The 23,013-nt window shown below is 42.0% G+C and overlaps 1 protein-coding gene across 16 annotated transcripts in view; it reads right to left on the reverse strand.

The window, feature by feature from the left end:
• Positions 1-4,956: 4,956 nt before the first annotated feature.
• Synrg (synergin gamma) overlaps positions 4,957-23,013 on the reverse strand; it is an 83,526-nt gene continuing 65,469 nt past the window's right edge. For 11 of the 16 annotated variants that reach the window (XM_008848106.3, XM_008848100.3, XM_008848099.3 and 8 more), the window contains 4 exons: positions 19,631-19,779; positions 6,417-6,527; positions 6,022-6,057; positions 4,957-5,181 (listed from right to left, as the gene is read on the reverse strand). In XM_008848106.3, the coding sequence (XP_008846328.1) occupies positions 5,050-5,181; positions 6,022-6,057; positions 6,417-6,527; positions 19,631-19,779 (428 nt within the window). In that variant the 3' untranslated portion in view covers positions 4,957-5,049. The remainder of the gene's footprint in view (positions 5,182-6,021; positions 6,058-6,416; positions 6,528-19,630; positions 19,780-23,013) is intronic. The other 5 variants (XM_008848102.3, XM_008848101.3, XM_008848096.3 and 2 more) reach the window with 1 other exon arrangement.

The following is a 23,013-nucleotide window of genomic DNA, read 5'->3' on the forward strand; positions in this document are numbered from 1 at the left end:
AATTAGTGTCATCCACATGCTGGAACAGTGGGGAGCAGTGTAGAGTAGGGTGCCAACCTGTGGCTTGCAGGTATCCCAGGAAAGCTGTGAGGCCCCACATGTTTGTAGGTGACAAAAGTGTCACAATGTCAAAAGGTTGAGTACCCCTGGTGTAGTGTGTACATTCTGATAAAAGGTACTGTTTTCAGTTTGCTCTTGGTAAATGAAGTATACCACAGTTATCAAGTCTACCATCAAGGAGATGTTTAGAAAAGAGATGGCTCTGCTCATCTAGTAACACAAAAACCCTCTACATCAGGCCTCAGCATTGGTGATAAGCAAATAGCAATGGCTTCCCTTAGCTAGGAAATGGCACCCAGTTCTTTGCTCCCAATAAGCCTGACAGCACAACCCATCAGGGATATGAGAGTCGTTTAATGAGCTCTTCCCTGTTCACTCTGAGTGACTTCTGGGAGGCTGGGTGGCCTTTGAGGGAGGAGAGCCAGTCACAGCGACGCCTCAGCTACTTTGCCAAGTAGCTGGTTACTTGTTTTTCCCTGGAAGAGTTTTCTAGGTTTTTTTGTTTGTTTTTTGGTCTTTTTGAGACAGGGTTTCCCTGTAGCCCCAGCTGGCCTGGATTTGCTATGGAGACCAAGGTGGCCTTGAACTCAGAGAGATCCACCTGCCTCTGCCTCCTGAGTGCTAGGATTAAAGGCATGAACCACCATGCCTGGCTAGTTTTTTTTTTTTTTTTTTTTTTAAAAAAAGAAACCATAAGTATGCCAATATGCCAGCTACATATTGAATATTGAAACTAATTCTATCTTCTAGGTTTCCATGGTCTGTGGCAATAGTTTTTCATCTGAATTCTAATTTTTCTTGTTTTATACCATTTACCTACTCTTGGAAGCATTCATTATTATCTAAATAGGAAAATTTAAGCCCGCTTTTATGGGAAATCAGAGGAGCACATAAATGAAGCCTTAGGACATGATCAAAAATACAATCTAGGGAGTCTGACTTTTTTAGTATGAAGCTAAGCTTTAGGTCAGACAGCCTAAATATGAGCCCCAGAGTAATCATTGTGCTAGAAGAAAACGCCTGTTGACATTCTTTGTAATTAAGGAAAATGTTCTGTAGAAATCCAGGCAAGGGCTGGGCAGATGGCTCAGTTGGTAAAGTGCTTGCCATGCGAGCTTGAGGACTGAATTCCACCCCTGGAATCCATGTAAAAAATGCCAGGTGAGGTGGTTCATACTCGTAATCAGAGAAGGCAGAGATGGTATCCCTGGTGCTTGCTGGCCAGCCAGCCTCCCTACTTGGTGAGTTCCAGGACGAGAAACCCTGTGTCAAAATAAAGGTGGATGATGCCTGAAGAATGAGGTTGTCTTTGACCTCTATTGTACACAAATACTGGCACACACGTGTACCTGTACACACACAGGAACCTGCCCCCGAAAAAAAATCTTGGTAAACACCACTAGTGAGATGTAACTAAAAGTGTCCTAAGCATGTGGGAAGCTTAACACTTCAAGTGCTTTGGCCCGTGTTCATTCTAATGACCTGTATCCGTGAAATCTTAACCTAGCAAAGACAAGATCCATGGTCTAGTGGTATGACTGCCTGCCCTCCTGCGCAAGTGTTTTTAGTTAGAGAGGTTTAAGAAGTGGTTGCTCTCAAACAAAGCCTGAAAACATTTTAAAGGTCAAGTTTTATAATGTGTAAATAATGCAATTAGAGCAATAGTCTATTAAAATGGAAATAAAGGAAAAAAATACCACCATCCTTCAAAATACAGGACCAAATCCCCCACCACACACAAGACAATGGTTTCACTGTGGAGCCACAGCATTCTGGTTAACAGCCACAGTCACAAAACAAGACACCACATGGAATGCTTTTTAAACCACTTTCACTAATTCACCATGAAGAATGGAATGAAGTAAAAGTTTGTTACAATGATACTTCGTTAGAAAAGTGTAAAATGGCATTTTTCAACCAACAACTTTCACATAAGCTTTATTTTCTTGATGGGATTTGGAAGGAGTGGGCTTTTCAATATTATTTGGTATACCTTTTCCCAAGGAAATACTACCCAATCTCAACATAAAACACAAGCTAAACACATCTTTACCTGCTTCTGACATTTGCTGAAATGTCTGCAGTTCTAATGACTGCTTCTGAATGGCAAATGTCTGAAAATGTCAGAGTTCATGCATTAGCTGTTCAAAAGAAAGGTGTTTGACCTACAGGTGTTACGGAGAATTCTCATAGTGGCCCCCAGTACAGAGCAAGCATTTCAAGTTTCTGTTTCCAAGAAATCTTTTTGATGATACGTAAATAGAAAAACAGGAGGTGTCTTTAAGCAAAGAAGACCAAAAATAACAAAATCCAAACACCCCAAAATTATATTTCAACACAAATTTTAAAATGTGCAACCCAGATGGAATGCTAAGTGGTAGACACAGGAAAAATAAAGTACAGATAATACCTTAGCACACCGTGTACCTCTTCTCTCTCAAGCATGTCCAGACACAAATTACACATCAACCCATAGAAATTTAACAGGCAAAGCACAATACCAAAAAAGAAAAGTGCTTATTAATCGCCATTCAAGCGGTGGGGTGAAGCTGCCTGACACAATACACAGCATGGAAATAAGTAACCTTGGTTACTGTTTCCAAGGACACTGGGCTCTTGGCTAACAAGAGCCGAGGTGAAGCTGAATGCGATGTTGAATCATTTTACTAAATGTGTGCAAAGAAAATCAGCCCAATGATACTCTACACTCCCCAAATACTTGGTGGTGGTATCCAACTAAACATTTCAAGTATTAAACAGATATCCAAAGTAGTGAATACTTTCCACTGTAAAGGCTTTTGTCAATGTCCACTGAATTTTCCTCTGGCACCTCTCAAGGAGCGACTAAACCTACTATGCTTCGTAAGGACAGCTGTAGTTACACTTGGGAATTTTATCAGAGGCATTCTAGAATGAATCTAGAAATGGAAACCAATTTAGTTAACATGCACTTTTTAAAATATCCTGGATATTGGCCATTAAGCAGAGTAATAGTTCACATAGCATTTTTCAAAAATGTGTAAGCAATAGAAATTCAGCTAAACTGGGAAACACTTCTTGCTGAAGTAAATAGCATTACTCGGTTCTATGGGGGAATAATTTAGAAGGCTGACTGGGAGCCTGCTTGGGACATGGTGGGACACAAGTGCAGGATAAAGTGGAGAACAACCCTCAGAGTTTGGTCACTTGCTGTTCGGGGTCTTCTGAAAGCTAGCCCACCTGTGCATGTGGCGCCTCATGCTCTACTAGCCCCAGGGAGGAAAAGGCCTTGTGGTCATTATGTAGACAGCTCTCTTGGTCATTAATAGCTGGAGATGTCATCATTTGGAACAGATGAGAAAACAGATGCAAGAAATCAGATGCAGCAATGCGTCTCTGCATTCTGGGCTATGGCTAGGTAAGGGAGAAGCAGCTGTGTAGGCAGTTAAGTGATTGGTGTCTTGGAAAGAATGCTTAAGGTATTAAGATGGAACAACACAGAATTCCTTCAGGTTTTGTCCTGAAAGGAGAAAATAATGAATTACGTAAAAGCAGCAGTTATACTGACAAAAGCAAACATTTTAAATGACCAAATAAAAACCAAGTCCAGGTCAGTGAAGCACATAGGATTCAAAATCTTTCATAAAGCACAAAACCAACAAGCCAAAGAAATAGGTATCCTAGACTGGTCTGCTTTTCCTGGGAATAACATCCTTAGCGACCAGGCTTTTGTTCCCTTGGTTTTATGTGTTCTGTTTAAATGGCAAATTCCTACGCCAGACAGCATATGCCTTTTCCTTCCAAAATTCAGTGCTACTGCTGAATAGTTTCCTGCACTGTGTCTATGGCATGTCTACCATAACACACATAATATCTTACTGTTCCACTCCCTAGGCTGAGAGGGCAGAGCTTTCTCAAGGTCTCAGGATTAACTCTCAGGTCTTTCTCCTGGTACTGCAAAGTCAGGCATTGCTGACCCCTAGTAGTCATCTTAGGAAATGTAGAGAGAGGTCACTACAGAGGAATTTCAATCCACTGCTGTGATAGATCGTGTCTGGAAAAAACACCATGCTTTGTGCTTGTCTTTGTATGAGGCAAAATGACAGATTTTTAACAAAGGCTTCACAGGAGAAGGACGTGCATTCCAGGACACAGGCTTTGGGCCTCTGTCAAAGCAGGTGTTCTCTACTGCGAAGGTCCTGGATCCAGCTTGGGAGAGCTTCCTTAAGAGTTGTTTCAGGCAGAAGAGGGTGGGCTGTGACAAGAAGTGTGTCTGTGCCCTTACTGCCTGCTTGCCACTGTGCAGTGAAGACAGGCACAGTATTTTCTCTATCATGACAGAGCAGCTTAATCACAAGTTCTTTTTATTCACTTCAGATGTTTACAAGCTAAGTGCAGAGAAATGCATTCTACTTCACAGGCCTGTAAGTGTTCTAGGTATAAACAAGCACAGGCTTGAAACAGTCTTGGTTGAGTCCAGCCCTGTGACAAGTATTTTTCTTCTAATGTTAATTCTTCACATTTTCAATACTGCAGCAGCAAATTATTACAGAAAACCGTGGTCCATGTTTTAAAACATCTTAAGAGAACAAAAGAAGTGAGGCAAGGTGGCACAAGCCTTTAATCCCAGCACTTCAGAGGAGAAACAGGAAGATCCCTGCAAGTTCAAAGTCAGCCAGGGCTACATATTACATATTGAGACTATCTCCAAAACAACAAAAACAAAAGCAAGAACAAAATGTAAGCAAGCCAAGTGTCCGGTGCCACATGCAGTTTTGGTCAAGCAGTTATACCTCAAGTCTCAACAAGAGGCAGTAGGAATTAGAGATCAAAAGCTGTCTGATCTGAACCTCCACTGTTTTCCCACCCTACTTCTTGGGGAATTCTTCAAATAGATTAATGAAAAGGAACTTTACAGTACTTGCATTCTGTTTATTGATGCCTGTCACCCCAAGGGATGTGACAGGAAAAAAACCAAAAAACTCAGGTGGAGCTTCACAGAGGAGCTTGTCAGAGCAGATCTGGCAGGATGAGGCCAGGAGGCTTGGGCTCAACACAGTTGATCCAGAAGTTGGCACAGCTGGCGTGATATTGGTGCCCTCCATAGGCCAGCTTGAAACTGTCTGTTTCTGCGTTGAATGCCTGCCAGAAATAGAAAGAGATACGGGGCAAGTAAAGCTTTTTCTACATCTAAGAGCTTGTCGGTAACCAACTCAGGCACTCTCCAGGTGTCACAGAGGCCGAGGCCTGAACAGCACACATATGCACACACACATACAAGCTGAGCAGGTGGCTATAGGAATTCAAGTGGGAAAGTTTTTTACACTAATTAAAGGTATAAAAGTCAGTACCATTTAACCTAATTTGAGCAAAGGGCCCTATCTTTCACAGAACAAGGTTACCAAGAGAAGAGGAGGGGTCAGGACATGGAGAACTAAAATAGCCAAGGGCTGCAGGTAACTGTTTCCCTCACTTTGCTGAAGGCTGTCCTCCCTGGAAGCTGCTGTGAGTTTAACATGTGGTTCCTTAAAGTTTTATAGCTGGTAACAGTCCTATCACGACAGAAGTATTTAAAAGAGCCAGAAAACAATTGATATTAATGAACTTGGGCTCTAATATTGGGAGCTGACAACTGAGTCCACATATAACACCTCCCCCTTTATCTGTAGATCCAGTTACCCCCAAGCAGGTACCATCCTGCAGTTCATTTTCTTAAGCACTATACATAAACATAATCTTCCAGAAAGTGCTGGATCTGTTACCCTGCTTGTGGCAGAGGAAAATAAGGAGCACACCAGAAGCTGATTACAATGCAAGCATGCAAACAAGACACAGATGAGTTAGTTGATTCGCTCAAACATGGGGACAAAAATGAGTCAGTAGAGTCACGACTGGCACAGTCCAGGACGACAACAGAATTATCTGTTTGCCTCCCACACGCAAAATTGAGATGGAGACGCTAAGATAACGTGTAACTCATACTTTTTTAGGATGTTCTTCTGTAGGCTTCTCTTCTTTCTGAAATGTTGAAACCATAAGGTCAAAAAAAAAAAAAAAAATCAAACCAGAACAGGGCCTCTTGCCTCCAAATAAACCCACAAGGGTTTAACCTTTTCTCTTCCACCCCCACACGTGGGGTGCCACGGGCACTACACAAGCGCAAACGCACCGAGAAGGGAAGGACTGAGTCCACTCCCTGGGCAGCTCCCCCACTGTCCTTTGGGAAGAACAGATCTGCTTCTCCGGTAGCCTTCCAGACTTCAAAATCCCCACCTCTGGCCACAGATCTTGTGGTAAAGTGGGCTGTATATATACAGCTGTCCCCAAGTTGTATTAGAGATGCACTATGCCATCTGCAAGGAAAGGCGGTAACTTACCCGGCTCCTAGAATCCACATTTAAGAGGCACACCCCGCAAGCCAGTTCCTGAGCGTTTTTAATCCCAGGCCGTAGCATACAGGAGGAAAAATCCAGTGAATTTTCATCTGGCTGAGGATGACAGGACAGATAGGTAAGGACCCAGCAGTTTCAAATACTGTTGCTTCACTTAGGTCAGGTAGCAAACTAAGTCAACTAATAACACCAATGCTTAATTTTCTAAAAATCTGCCAAGTACCTGCTATGTTCTAGGTGCTAGAGATGCCAGCGGGAGTGAAATCAGTGAAATTGTTCACTAGCCTTGGGGAACTCACAGTCTAGGGTGGGCCTGGGGGGTATTAAGCAATGCAGGGCCATGAGGGCCACAGCACTGACTTCAAAGTAAATACCGAGAACCCAGCACGCAGCAGGGGCGCTGAGGCCAAACTGAAGGCCAAGGAGCCTGAAGTCAGAAAATGCTTTCCAGAGCTCACAATCATCCTGCCCTGTCCTAATGAGACTATTCCAGCTGAAGGTGATGGGTCAAGAGCGATAGGAAAGGGAAGAATGTTTAACGTACAACAAGCAACACCAGCTGCTTAGGCAAACACCAGCTGCCCAGGTGTGGTGCTATATGCCTTTAATGCCAGCACTCAGGAGGCAGAGGCAGGTGGATTTCTGTGAGTTTGAGGCCAGCTTGGTCTGCTAGCGAGTTACCAGGACAGCCAGGGCTTCATAGTGAGACCCTGTCTAAAAAAGTTTACCTATGAGAATACAGAGGGTAGGAGCCAAGCCTATGATGGAGGAGATGAGGCCTGAACATCAAGGACCAAGAAAGGAAGGGAAGAAGGAAGGCAGGGCCAACTATGCATCACAGCTACAAACCTCTTTCTGCAACGAGGGCAAGAAACTTCAGGGGGAATTGCCAGGCACAGTGGCTCACACCTGTAGTCCCAGCACTTGGGAAGCTGAGGCTAAGAAGGATCACCATGAATTCAAGGCCAACCTGGGCTATGTAGTGAGTTCCAGTTCAGTCTGGGCTACAGAGTGAGACTGTCTCAAAAACAAACATTAAAGCCAGGCATCATGGTACATGCCTTTAATCCCAGTACTCAGGAAGCTGAGGGAGGCAGATCTCTGCAAATTCAAGGTCACCATGGTCTTCAAAGAAAGTTCCAGGCTAGCCAGGACTACATAGTAAGACTGTCTCAAAAGATTAAGAAAGAAAAGAAGAAAAGAAAAAAAAAGAAAGAAAGAAGAAAGAGAGAGGAAGAAAAGAAAGAAAAAGTAACTGGGAGGGGTGTGTGGTGATCCTCAAGGTGCCAAGGTACAGCTTCAGTTGGAAGACTGCTGCCAACTCTGAAGACTGTACCGAGGACAGAACTAAGATGGCAACAGAGGGAAAGGGAGGGAGGGGGACTCAGGCAAGGGCTATTATGGGGGTAGAATCAAAAGGCCTGGTGCATCTGTAGGATATAAAAGGAGGGAGGCTTAGGCAGCTCAAGAGAGGCTCAAGAGAGGTAGGTGGGCCAGGGGATGGAGGGTGAGGACAAGAGTGTAGTTTGGTACAGGCTGAGCTGAAGCTGCCATGGGACAGCTAAAATGAGATGCCCTGTGTGCAGGCGGTGGGGTGCATAGTTAGTGCAAAGAGGGTTCCAAAAGTCAGCAGCTGGAGGATAAATATAACAGCTGCAGTGCAGGCCTTACTTGTGCCAGCTGTGCTCAGTTCTTGATGGCATTGTCTAGTTTCTCACACACGCAAAAAGAACTATGAAATATGGAGAGTACAGTGCAGTGATTAAGGGTACATCTCAATTTTGGAAAGCTGTCCATTTAAAAAATATTTTCTTTATTATTCTTATTTCATGTGTATGAGTGTATTGCCTGAACACATGTGAGTGCACTTGTGTCTTGCAATTCCTGCAGAGGTCAGAAGAGGGTGTTGAATCCCCTAGAACTGGAGCTACAGACTTGGAGTTAGCTGCCAGCTAACTGGGTACTGGGATATGAACCTGGATCCTCTACAAGAACACCTAGTGCTCTTAACCACTGATCCATCACTCTGACCCAATTTCTTAAAGATTAAATACATATCTACTGTATGAGCTTGCAATTTCACTCCTAGATATTTATCCAAGAGAAGTAAAAATATGTCAACAAATTTTCTTCCAAAAAAGCATTCATAGCAACTGCATCTATATTAGCCAAAGCTGGCACTAACAAATGTCTGTTAATAAGAACGTGGATAAACAAATCATGGTGTGTTAATACAATAGACGAGTACTCAGCAACAAGGAGCAAGCTGATGCACACAACATGGATGCACTTTTAAAACATTATGCTAAGAAGCCAGACAAAAGAATGCAAATATCTGATATAATTTCATCTATATAAAGTATTAGAACAGGAGAATTTATGGTTATAGAAATCAGATAAGTGGCAGCTTTTGGAATCAGATCAAGGAGTTCACAAGGAAAGACTATAAGTGAACTTTAGGGAGGAACAAAAATATTCCATGTTTTGATGGAGTGTGGATTACCCCTAAGAGTGAACATTTCACCATGTAGATTGAAATCAGCCTAGACCAGGGGTCTACACTGCCAGTTCCAGGCCAGCTGGAGCTACAGGGAGACCATGTCTTAAAAAACAAAACAAAACAACAAACATGAATAACAATACCAAAACGAAAACGAACTCTTCCCATTCAAAAGAGTTGGCTTCTTGTGGCTGGGCAGAAGAACACTTGCCTAATGTGTAAGACCTTGTGTTTCAGTCCTAATAACTGTAAGATAAATTTTTAAAATTTCTAAAAATATTTTTTATTATTTTTATTTTATGTATATGAGTGTATGGAGTTACAGTGGTTAGCTGCCATGTGGGTGCTGGGAATCAAACCCAGGTCCACTAGAAGAACAGCAAGTGTTCTTAACTGCTGAGCCATCTCTATAGCCCCAAATTAAATTAAAAAAAATTATTTTTATTTTATGTGTATGCGTGTATTGCCTGCATGTAGATAAGTGCACCTGTGTCATGAAATGCCCGCAGAGGACAGAAGAGACTGGGGTCCCCTGGAACTGGAGTTACAGACAGTTGTTAGCTGCCATGTGGGTGCTGGGATTCGAACCTGGGTCTTCTGGAAGAACAGTCAGTGTTCTTAACCGCTGAGTCATCTCTCCAGCCCCAAATTAATTTTTTTTTTAAAACTTGAAATTAATGTAAAAAGTTTTAGAAATACGTAAAGCAATTAATTTTCTCAACACAGACATGTTGGTCTGGACAACTCCTTGCTGTAGGAACTGTGCTCAACACCTAGGCTGGGCTCTTGAGATAATCCCTTTCTTCCTGGGAAACAAAACTACCCTTCTCTACTGTTGAGAATGCTTACACAGAGTTTTGTCATTTATTATTATAAACCAACTGCCACAAAGGATGTATGCACACAACTTACAAATAAAATATATGCTTATCTTTATTGTAAATTCCATACTACCAACTGATTTTCACAGAATCTTTCCTTAATTTTTGCCCATCTTTTGGATTCATAGCTAACAGTTGGATATTTTCACAAAGTGTAGTACTGACATGAATGCTGGTTAAAATTTTTATGTTAGCCGGGTGTGGTGGCGCATGCCTTTAATCCCAGCACTTGGGAGGCAGAGGCAGGGGGATCTTTGTGAGTTCAAGGCCAGCCTGATCTACATAGTGAGTTCCAGGACAGCTAGGGCTACGAGGAGACCCTGTCTCAAAAAGACAAAAAAAATTTTTTTTAATGTTAAAGACTTAAGACTATGGTGCTGGAGAGATGGCTTAGTGGTTAAGAGCACTGGCTGCTCTTGAAGAGGACTCAGGTTTGGTTCTCAGCACCCACATGGCAGCTAACAACCATTCATAACTCCAGTTCCAGGGGATCTGATGACATCCTCTTCTGACCTCTGCAGGCATTGCATATACATGGTGCACTTATATACATGTAGGCAAAACACTCAAACACAGAAAATAAAAATAAATTTAAAAAAATAAAAAAGACTTAAGACTAAATTGAAGCTGGGCATGGTAGCACACATCTTTAATCCCAGCACTTGGGAAGCAGAGGCAGGCGACTCTCTGTGAGTTCAAGGCCAGCCTGATCTACATGAGTTTCAGGCCAGCTGGGACTGCAGGGTGACCCTGTCTCAAAACAAACAAACAAACAAACAAACAAAACTAAACTGAAGTAACAGTTTGAAAACCACTGGGCAAAGACTTGAGTGACAGGAATATTTCCTCAGCTTTGGTGTTAGTCACAGGTAATAGCTTTAGACAAAGGGCACATTTGGGGCGGGGGCGTCTTTTTGAGACAGAGTCTCCCTGTAATCCCAGCTGCCCTGGCCAACACAGGACACTTTTAAGGTTAATCTGGATTACTAACCATTTCTCAGGCTGGAGAGATGGCTCGGTGGTTTGGTTCCCAGCACCCAAATGGCAGCTAACAACTGTCTATAACTCCAGTTCCAGGGGATCTGATACTCTCTTCAGACTTCCATGGGCATTGCACAACATTTGTGCACTTACATGCAGGTAATATACTCATACACATAAAAATATAATACTAAAAAACTCAATTTCTCAGTCACTTTCTCAGACAATCAGCAAAACAATACATCAAGCTCTGATTTGAAGTATTTGCTGGTTTGCACATTATAAATACTCCTATCATGGCTGACCACAAGCTTCTAGCAGGATGCACTGAACACAGAGCTGTGAAGAGCTGTGTAGCAGCAGCACTGCTGAGGGCCCATAGGGATACTCTCCCCTAGGCTGATCAACTGCTCTGTTTTGTCCAAGACTGTTCTGGTTTTGACATTGAAGAAACCCTCAGTCCTGAGCATCAAGAGCAGTCAGACAGAAAGATAGAAAAATCCTCCAAAAGTAGGTAACAGTAAAATATGACAAAGAACTTACATGGCCTCAGTGGCATAGCCACATCAAAAGACAGCTATTTTTCCTCTTTCTTTTTTACTGTAATTATGGCCACTTTGGTTAAATACAGACATGGCTGGCAACATCACTTTAAAAAAATAATATGTTAAAAATATTTTATTTATTATTTTTATTTTATGTGTATGAATGTATTGCCTGCACATACGTAAGTGCACCAGTGTTGTACCATGCCCTCGGAGGTCAGATGAGGGCATCAGATACCCTGGAACTGGAGTTACAAATGATTGTTAGCTGCCATGTGGTGCTGGGAATCAAACCTGGGTCCTCTGCAAGTGCTCTTGACCACTGAGCAACCTCTCCAGCCCCTCCATTATTTTTCTGTTACTGAGCGCACCCATGTTGTTCAATGTTGTGGAGGTCAGAAGAGGGCTTCAGATTCCCCTGGAACTGGAGTTAAGGATGATTTGTAGCTGCCATGTGGGTACTGGGAATTGAGCCCAGGTTCTCTGCAAGAGCAGTCTGTGCTCTCAACCGCCGAGCCATCTCTCCAGCTCCAACATCATTTTTTTTAAAAAAAGATTTTTTTGCTTTTATTTTATGTTTATAAGTGTTGTGCCTGTGAATATGTATGTGTATCACATGCATGCCTGGTGCCTGCAAACACCAGAAGAGGGTTTCGTATGCCCTGGAACTGGAGTTACAGATAGTTGTTGTGTCATGGGGTACTCGAGACTGAACCCGGGTACTTGCAAGAGTAGCAAGTGCTCTTAACTACTAATCCATCTCTCCAGCCTGATCATCACTTAAAAAAAAAAAAGCTTAGGGGCACACTAGGGGCTCCTCCCAAGCCCATGTGACCCCTGAGGAACAAATCCTCAAATGGCCTTAAGAGTAAAAATAAATTGGTTTATCTGGGCCAACTGTATGGCCTTAAACCCCCAAAAGGAAAGTATAACCAAAGATTAAAGGGGCCAATATAATATGAGGAACAGCTGACCTTCCTAAAACAAAGACCTCTAGATAGGCTGACTAGATTCACCAGAAGGGCAAGTAGTGGGGAAGGGCTGGGGTGCCAACAACACAGCAGACAATAGCAGGGATATCAGAGTATACTCTAGTGGGTGGGGGGAGGCTATGGGAGGGTGCCATCTGGGAAGTGGGTGTACAGTTGAATAAGATAGTTTGGGGTGTTCTGTGTGATATACACACATACACAAAATGAACAAATTAAAAAAATGAATTATATTTGAGGAGGAAGCATAAAAATTTACCTCATGTTAATTAGGAGAGGCGATAAACATTACCATTGAAATCTACCCAATGACTTTATAGACATATGCAGATGCCAAGGATCTGAGTGCAACCGATTATGACTAGTAATAATCAGATACATACAGATTAGCGATGCATATGCCAACATCTAAGTGTTATGAGCAAAAACAATGACTCTTTCTGTAAGAAACAGTATATTTTAAAATGAAATGGAGATCTTTTTTAAAGGTTAAAAACTCATTCAATTTTATGTCTTACAGGGTTTATACTGAGTTCAATATTGTATAACTGTATTAATTCAACAGTGAACCTAAAAATTTTATAGCCACTTTTGAAAGAGATGTATCTTTGCTCTGGAAACTGTTAATGAGTATGTTAAAGCTGTAATGAAATGCTTCTTCTAAAAAAAAAAAAGAAAAGCTTAGGTAGCTTTTTTTTCTCTTTACTATTCATAAGTGTATGTGTGTGTACATGTATGCGGTGTGTTTGCGTCCATGCAGTGCACCCTCAGGGGCCAGAGGCCAATGTTAGGTGTCTTGCTCTAACTGCCTTGATGTGGGGTCTATTACTGAACTTGAAGCTTTCTGTTTTGGCTAGGCTGGCTGGCTGGCTGATTAGCAAGCTCCTGGGCTCTTACTGTCTCTGCCCTCCAATGCACGAGTTACAGGCACACGTAGCCATGCCCAGTCTTATGTGGGTACTGGAGGTTAGAACTCAGGTCCTTAGTAAGCACTCTTATTCACGGAGCCACCTCCCCAGTCCTTGTATCTCTTTCTTTATTCAGCACTTCTGTCATCTGCCAAATTGTAACGCTGTTACCTGCCCTTCCTACCTCCCTCAGTTGGTGTTGGGACTCTCAGAGCTATATAAAATGGGCTCTGGAAAAGAAAAAAATAGTCTAAATGATTTTCACAATTATTTATGGTGACAGACTAACAAGCTTTTCAAAGAGGCTGAGAGAAGCATCACCCCAGAAATCTGCAATTATAAACAGCATCATGTTACTAGATCAGGGACTATTTGAGAAATAATTAGAATCTAGGAAAACTGAGTCTTGAAATCAGTCAAATTAACAAAAGCCTTTTAATATGTTTGCTGAAGGCATACGGAAAGCAAATGAAAAGGGCAGACTGTGATCTGCAATGAAAACCATAAGGTGCTGCATAAATTACCCTGCGATCAAATTAACCTTTCAAATGATAAAATTAACTTTCCTAAATACACATCTATAAGCAAGCAGGGGGTTATTGTAACGCGATACCAATCAGTAGCTACAGTTGTATAAGAAGTTCTACAGGACACTGTAAATTGATCATCTACTTTAATTGGCAGGTATTTCATGTATTTAGTAAAGTTTAAAACATAGTTGTACTAGGGCTGGAGAGATGGCTCAGTGCTTAAGAGCACTTGCTGGTCTTACAGAGAACATGAGTTTGGTTCCCAACTCCAACCCAGCTCACAGCTATCAGTAACTCCAGTTCCAGGGAATCCAATGCTCTGTTCTGGCCTCTGCAGGCACCAGATACACAAATGCCGCACACATACACAGCAGGCAAAACATTCATACACACAAAAATAATAAATAATTTGAAAACATAGTTATATTTGCCAGGCGTGATGGTGCACGCCTTTAATCCCAGCACTTGGGAGGCAAAGGCAGGTGGATCTCTGAGTTCAAGGCCAGCCTGGTCTACATAGTGAGTTCCAGGCCAGCTGGTGCTACAGGGAGACCCTGTCTCAAAATGACCAAAAAAAAAAAAACAAAAAAAACCCCAAAAAACCAAACAAACAAAAAAACCAGAGTTATACCTCAGCTCCTTTTATTTTTATTTAAAAGCTTTTGATTTTTATTTTATGTATATGAGTGTTTGCCTACATGTAAGTGCACCATATCATGCAATGCCCACAGAGGCCAGAAGAGGGCATCAGATAACTGAGCCATTTCTCCAGCCCTATAAACACCAGCTTCTTTAATTGTGGGCTATGACCCCCCCATATAGAGTCATTTAACTAAATCTTGGGATTACAAAAATTTGGTAACAGTAAAGGGTTTCTTGATATGCAACAACCAGAAATTAATTTAAAATCAAAGATATTTACAAATCAAAGGTGCTTTTGGCAGTGCTCACCCATGCTTGTTTAGAACATACAACAGGTGTGCTTTGAATTATATACACAGTCACACCAACGCCAATTAGAACTGCCTGAAACACCTCAGCTCAGATTTGAGACTGTGGTATGTTGTAAACTGCAGGGTTTTTACTGTGCAGAGTTTTCTGTTTTTATAGAAACATAATGGTTTAATTACAGAAAATACAGACTTTCATTATTTCTCTACTGACATTCTTTAGCATGTAAGTAAGAAATCTGTATGCTTGGACTGTATTGTTAAAATGTTTTGATTTTGGGGGAGAGATGGCTCAGCAGTTAAGAATACTGGCTGTTCTTGCAGAGGATCCAGGGTCAATTCCCAGCACCCACAAGGGGGCTAACAACTGTCTCTAACTCCAGTTCCAGGGGTTCTGAAGTCCTTTTCTGAACCCCAAGGGCACTACATGACGAGTGCACTTACACACATGCAGGTAAATACACTCATACACATAAAATAAAAATAATGAACAAAATATTTTTTTAAAAAGTTTGGTTTTCAAAACTGCTGTTTGATTTGATGACTTGAGTTTCATAAACAAAATTGTTAAATGAATTTTGGTTTGGGATTCGTATAGAATTTCTGAATTAGACATATTTCTGCCATTTCATATTATATATTTATGGAAAGTGGTGTTCTCAGCACCGAGCATCATAAAGTCAAAGTATTGATCAATTCTGAAAAATACTGAAGATGCTCTGCACTCTGAAGCAGCAGGTGCCTGGCTGAGATTCAGTCCATTATGTAGACACAAACAAGCATCTCACTGAGAGGCAAATTTGCTCTCGTCTTTAATAAATGGAAAATTACATGTATCAAAGAGCCCTTTTTAAATAAATTTATTTATTATCTACTAGGAGTAAATGTTTGATTTCATACCTACTTTATATACATACACACACAAAAATGTCTCAGGTGAAAGGGGTCATGAGTGGGTAAAGTTTAAGAGGCTTTGTACTGTAAATGACCTGCTTACACAGACAAGTCCCAGAGTCAGACTGGGGTACATAATCCTGAATCTTTAGCCAGTAATAAATTACTAAAATAGTGTTGCACAAAATCAGTATTAAAGGAAGAAGAGTTTGTTGGTAATTACTGTTCTTCACCAATATTCATATTCTCCTTTCTGGATAAAAGGTAGAACAGGCCTTGCCTGCCTCCTTGAAATTAGGTATGGCTATGGAACCTACCCTGGCCAGAGATTCATGCCTGACACCTCTGGAAGGAAGTCTTTAAGATTGATATGCTGCTTGTCATGCTCTTTTGACCCTCACAGGTGACCAGCTACATCCAATGCAGTGGAGGTAGCGAACCTGGGTCCCTGAGTTAGAACAGGGCACACAGTCCCTCTGACTTAAGATCGACACACAGCCTGAACAAGAAAGAAGGCCTGCTTGTCTCAGAATGCTAAGATTGGAGAGAGGTGTTTGTTACTACAGTGTAACCTGGTCTACTCTGACAGATGTAATGAATAACCTAGACATAAATTCCACAAGCAATTTTAGGCTTCTGGTATTCACTTGGCTGCAGTGCTTTGTATAGTACTGTCCTTGTTTCTATAACAAATTAGCAAAAATTCCGTGGCTGAAAAAAACCTCAGAAGTTGGGTTGGAAGTCAGAAGTGGGCTGAGAGAGTTTCATGCCTTTTGGAGGTCCTAGAGGAGAATCTCTCTCCTTGCCTTTTTAACTCCTAGAGATCACCTCTAGAAATATTAGGAACTGTGAACTCCTCACTAACAGGTCCGTCTTCAAAGCAGCAGGGTACTAATCTTTCTCTGCCTCTGTGGTCACATCATATCTCATTCTTACCCTCCTGCCTTCCTGTCAGAACACCTGATGACACCCACATGACACTGGGCTCACCCAGGTGACTCAAGATCATTTCTCCAGCCACACACCCCTAACTCAGTTCCATCTGCAAAGTTCCCATTACTATGTAAGGTAGCATAGGTTTGAGGAACATGGTCAAATCTGAGAGTGCCATCTGCCAGTCGAGACAGCCATGTATGACATGGTGAGGATCTTGTCTCTAAAGCATGGTTCTGACAAGATGAGGGGGGGAAATGCAATCGCCAAAAGCAAACTGTTCTCTTGATATGTCATAGTAATAAGGAAGTCCTCCGACGTTCATTGCTTTCTCACACTGATAAGAATTACTGAAGAGGGGCTGGAGAGATGGCTCAGTGGTTAAAAACACTGACTGTTCTTGCAGAAGACCCAGGTTCTAATCCCAGCACCCACATGGCAGGTGGCAACTGTCTGTAACTCCAGTCCCACGGGATCCGACAGCCTCTTCTGACCTCCTCGGGCATTGCACAACACAGGTGCGCTTACCTATATGCAGGCAATACACACATACACATAAAATAAAATTTTAAAAAATTAAAGAAAAAGAATTACTAAGGATTTGTATATGTTGAAAATAACAGTGGGATGAAAGGGACTGCATGACTTCTACTAGACTACAGATCTGCAGAAAAACAGTTCTTTCTCTTAGGTTTATTTATCTTATTTTATATATTTACTTCATTGTGTGTGTGTGTGTGTGTGATGTCAGATTCCCTGGAGCTGGAGTGGGTTATAAGTCCCTGGGAACTGAACTCCAGTCCTCTGAAAGAGAAGCAAGTGCTCTTAAATGGCTGAATCATCTCTCCAGCTCCTTCTATTAGTTTTTTAAAAAATATTTTATTTTTACTTTATGTTTATGAGTGTATTGCCTGCATGTGTGTAAGTGCATGTAAGTCCATGTCACATAATGCCTGTGGAGGTCAGAAGGTGTTGGATCTCTTGGAACTGAAGTTAGATGTCATGTGGGTGCTGAGAATGGAATCTTTGTCCTCTGTAATAATAGTTAGTGCTCTTAACCGCTGAGCCATCTTTCCAGCCCCCTATTAGGTTTTATATGGCAAAAGTTTGTTTCTCAGGACTGAATTGTTTCTTTGATCCAACACATCCACAAAATCAAAGCTGAGCTTACCATTCACTTAGGGGCATCCATATCTCATTACAATAGATGGCTTTTCTCCTCTAGAGAAACACCTGCTTCTACCACAAGAGGGAGTCTCAGTCTACAGTCAAGGGTGTATTAAAGGGCAACGTAAAACTTTTTTGCTGTGTAACACTCAGCTTAAACAAATATTAAGAATATTTTCGAGTTTGAGACTGCATAGCCAAGCTGTATGAGTTTCTGTTATAAACTGAAAAATGGTTCAATAGAGATTTTGGAAATTATTTAGACTCTGTAAGAACTCAGTATTGCAAAGCCAGAAGCAATGTAACAACAGTGATACTTGCTTTTTGGGACATGCTGGACAACTTGATATCATGTGGCTGCCCTGCTGTTCAGATGGGCCATAGAGGTAATTGTAGAAAAAGGAACAACAATATTTATCTCAGTTCTGAATACTATGAAATAAAGGATTGTATCAGAGACTAACTGAATAGGTTTGAATATATAAACAGAAAAAGTTTTGACTAATGAAATGCAAACGGTAGACAGCAGTAACAAGGAAAAACTGCTAAGTTTACTAGGATATAGAGTGTGATCAGAAATACGTAAGGACCATCACTGTAGTCCACTGAACAAATGGTGAAAGGGTCAAAGGAGATGATCAGCTTATAGATGATGGAAAAGAACCAATAAATTAGTGTTGGGAATATGGCAAGGCTGCTCATGAAATCAAATGCTCTCTGGAAATCACGTGAAGCAGGTAGCAGCAAATATGCGCACATGTGTAAGCACGTCCTCGGCCTTCTCCATTCACCTTCAGGAACCATAACACCCGATAGGAACCAGTCATTTCTTTACTCAGAGTAGAACTATTCATAACAGAAAAAATGAAAGCAATCCAAGAAAAGTTAGTAAACTCCAGGAAAGCAACGTGATGTATCTACCATACAGCTTCTTAAAAGAATGCACAGGGGCATAAACCAGTGAAGTACAAAGGGATGAACTCAAGCCAATGCATTTTGGTAAAACTTGCATTAAGATTTAAGGATGACTGGTGCTGGGGAGGTGGTTCAATGGGTAAGGCGTTTGCTATATAAGGATGAGGACATGAGTTTAATTTCCCAGAACTGGCATAAAGCCAGGAAGTGGTAAAGTATGTGAGATAAAGCTGTATGACTGTAATCCCAATGCTCCTATGACGAGAAGGGAGGCAAAAGCAGGAGATTCCTCAGAAGCTTGTGGGCCAGCTAGTCTAGTATGTACAGCAGATGGCAACAAAGAGACCTTGTCTCAAACAAGGAAGATAAGGACTGACGGAAGGTAAGGTTATCCTCTGACCTCCCCATAGACATACTGTGGATACTTTGGCATTTGCACACCACACACACACAAACATACACACACACACACCCCACAGAGAGAAAGAGAGAAAGAAATGACAAAGAGACAGCCCTACACTTTTTTTTTTTTTTTTTTTTTTTTTAAAAAAAAAAAAAAAAAAAAAAAAAAAAAGAGGACGATAAATCTTTCACTGACAAAGAAGAATAGGAAAAAAAAATATAAATAGGCACCCTCCTCCTTTTTTTTTTTTTTTTTTTTTAGAGACAGGGTCTTACTATGTAGCCCTGGTTGGCCTCCAGCTCACTATGTAGACAAGCTGGTCTCAAACTCAGAGATCTGCATGCCTCTGCCTCTTGAGGGTTGCAATTAAAGGTATGCACCACTGAGCTCAGCTGCCCTACACTCATATTTTGTCTAGGTACAGTGGGCCTTGGAGCTGTCCAGAAGCCAGCCTGGCACTGCTATCTCAGCTCTCCTTCATCATGTAAAGTGATCTAGTTGGCACCTTCATTCTCTAATAAGTGCATCACAGGAATATCTTCCCTGCTTCTCAACTTGGGTTTCAGGACAGAGTAGCATCTGCTGGCTGCCTGACAGGCTTACTGTGAGTGTAGCGAGTGACATGAAGCCGATTAGGTTGTTCCACACTTTATCAATGTCCTTCAGCAACTGCTGGAGTTTCTCACTGCACACAGCAGTAGCTTTTATCCCCAGCTCCACACGTTTGGTTACTCGGTACACTTCCACGACACCTGATGGGGAGAGAGGAGAGAGTCAGGTGTTGGAAGAATAGAAGCGGCACTGTGGTGTGCCGATGACTTGGTTAGGAGTAACAGAGGTGAGCCTGCACAGAGGTGAGTCGGTGAGCATGCTGTGATTACATCCAGAGCCTCTATGACCCAGCCAGAATGTTCTTTTTTCAAAAAATATTTTATTATTTTTATTCTGTGTGTATGAGTGTATTACCTAGATGTGTGTAAGTGCACCCGTATGTCGTCCAATGCCTGTGGAGATCAGAAGAGGGCTTTTGGTCCCCTGGAACTGGAGTTACGGGTGGTTGTTAGGGGCCATGTGGGTACTGGGAATTGAACCTGTGTCCTCTACAAGAGCAGCCAGTGCTCTTTAACTGTGGAGTCATCTCTCCAGTTCCTAAAATGTTCTTTTCTGGTGGTCTCTGATGAGATTGAACTCTTCAAGCAAGGAGAAGAGGTGCCAAGTACCTCCTCATTCTAAGGATGGCTACTAGACACATCCCCAGCCTTCTATGTGACAGTCCCCAGAGCACTCAGCTGTTCAACGCTGTTGTATGGCTTTTGGGTAAAAAAAAACACCCCAGAGCTATAAAACTTGGGCTCAAATCCCTGCTTCCTTTTTAAAAAAAGATTGTATTTATTTTTAAGTGTATGAGCATTTTGCTTGCATATAAGCGCACCCATGCATGCAGTGCCTACGGAGACCAGAAGAGGACATTGGATCTCCTGGAACTGGAATTACAGATGGTTGTTAGCTGCAATATGGGTGCTGGGAACCAAACCTGCATCCTCTGGAAGAGCAGTCAGAGTTCTTAACCACTGAGCCATCTTTCTAGCCCCCTGCTCCACTTCTTCCCAACCATGTCACCTTGGGCAAGTACTGAACCTCCCTGTGCTTGGCTTCCTCAGCTGTATAAAGTTGTGACAATAACAGCAGATCCTCAAAGGATGGTTGAGAGGATGAAACGGGTTAATATTGTAAAAGGCTTAGAACAACATTTGGCAACCAGCAGACATTGTGCAAGCTGTCATGAGTTTCTCTTTGAATCTGGGAAATCCCAGTAACTGGCCAGAACTAGAAATAAAAGTTTAGAAGAATCTAAATGTTGATATCATCATAGAGTAATTCATTCCTCTTAATCCTCACACAGCTTTTTCACTTTAAAATATACACTGGAGGATTGGAAAGATGGCTCAGCAGTTAAAAACTCTGATTGCTCTTCCAGAGGACCCAGGTTTGGTTCCCAGCATCCACATGGCAGCTAACAACCATCTGTAATTCCAGTTCCAGGAGCTCCAATGTCCTCTTCTGGCCTCCAAGGGCACTGTATGCATGGGTACACTTACAAGCAGGCAAAATGCTTATACACATAAAATAAATTTTTTTAAAAAAATTGCTGGGCTTCCATGTGCTAGAAACTTTAATTTTTTATTACATTGATTTATTTGTGTATGAGGTAGGGTACATGTACCATGGTACAAGTGTGGCAGTCAGAGGTCAACTTGTGGGAATCAGTTCTCTCCTTCTACCATGTGGGTCCTGGGGACTGAACACAGGTCATCAGGTTTGGTGGCAAGTGCTCTTACCGTCTTAGGTGTGTTTTTGTTCTTGTTTTTGTTTTTAGGACAAGATTATACTTTGTAGCCCAAGATGGCCTGGAATTCATGATGTAGCCTGCTGGTCTTGAACTAGTAACAATCCTCACGACTCAGCATCTTTGGTGTTGGGATGTCGTCCAATGCCTGTGGAGATCAGAAGAGGGCTTTTGGTCCCCTGGAACTGGAGTTACGGGTGGTTGTTAGGGGCCATGTGGGTACTGGGAATTGAACCTGTGTCCTCTACAAGAGCAGCCAGTGCTCTTTAACTGTGGAGTCATCTCTCCAGTTCCTAAAATGTTCTTTTCTGGTGGTCTCTGATGAGATTGAACTCTTCAAGCAAGGAGAAGAGGTGCCAAGTACCTCCTCATTCTAAGGATGGCTACTAGACACATCCCCAGCCTTCTATGTGACAGTCCCCAGAGCACTCAGCTGTTCAACGCTGTTGTATGGCTTTTGGGTAAAAAAAAACACCCCAGAGCTATAAAACTTGGGCTCAAATCCCTGCTTCCTTTTTAAAAAAAGATTGTATTTATTTTTAAGTGTATGAGCATTTTGCTTGCATATAAGCGCACCCATGCATGCAGTGCCTACGGAGACCAGAAGAGGACATTGGATCTCCTGGAACTGGAATTACAGATGGTTGTTAGCTGCAATATGGGTGCTGGGAACCAAACCTGCATCCTCTGGAAGAGCAGTCAGAGTTCTTAACCACTGAGCCATCTTTCTAGCCCCCTGCTCCACTTCTTCCCAACCATGTCACCTTGGGCAAGTACTGAACCTCCCTGTGCTTGGCTTCCTCAGCTGTATAAAGTTGTGACAATAACAGCAGATCCTCAAAGGATGGTTGAGAGGATGAAACGGGTTAATATTGTAAAAGGCTTAGAACAACATTTGGCAACCAGCAGACATTGTGCAAGCTGTCATGAGTTTCTCTTTGAATCTGGGAAATCCCAGTAACTGGCCAGAACTAGAAATAAAAGTTTAGAAGAATCTAAATGTTGATATCATCATAGAGTAATTCATTCCTCTTAATCCTCACACAGCTTTTTCACTTTAAAATATACACTGGAGGATTGGAAAGATGGCTCAGCAGTTAAAAACTCTGATTGCTCTTCCAGAGGACCCAGGTTTGGTTCCCAGCATCCACATGGCAGCTAACAACCATCTGTAATTCCAGTTCCAGGAGCTCCAATGTCCTCTTCTGGCCTCCAAGGGCACTGTATGCATGGGTACACTTACAAGCAGGCAAAATGCTTATACACATAAAATAAATTTTTTTAAAAAAATTGCTGGGCTTCCATGTGCTAGAAACTTTAATTTTTTATTACATTGATTTATTTGTGTATGAGGTAGGGTACATGTACCATGGTACAAGTGTGGCAGTCAGAGGTCAACTTGTGGGAATCAGTTCTCTCCTTCTACCATGTGGGTCCTGGGGACTGAACACAGGTCATCAGGTTTGGTGGCAAGTGCTCTTACCGTCTTAGGTGTGTTTTTGTTCTTGTTTTTGTTTTTAGGACAAGATTATACTTTGTAGCCCAAGATGGCCTGGAATTCATGATGTAGCCTGCTGGTCTTGAACTAGTAACAATCCTCACGACTCAGCATCTTTGGTGTTGGGATTTTTTAAAAAAT

The sequence above is a fragment of the Nannospalax galili genome, unplaced genomic scaffold (genome assembly GCF_000622305.1).
Source record: "Nannospalax galili isolate Female #2095 unplaced genomic scaffold, S.galili_v1.0 scaffold363, whole genome shotgun sequence".
In the NCBI taxonomy this organism is placed as follows: Eukaryota; Metazoa; Chordata; class Mammalia; order Rodentia; family Spalacidae; genus Nannospalax; species Nannospalax galili.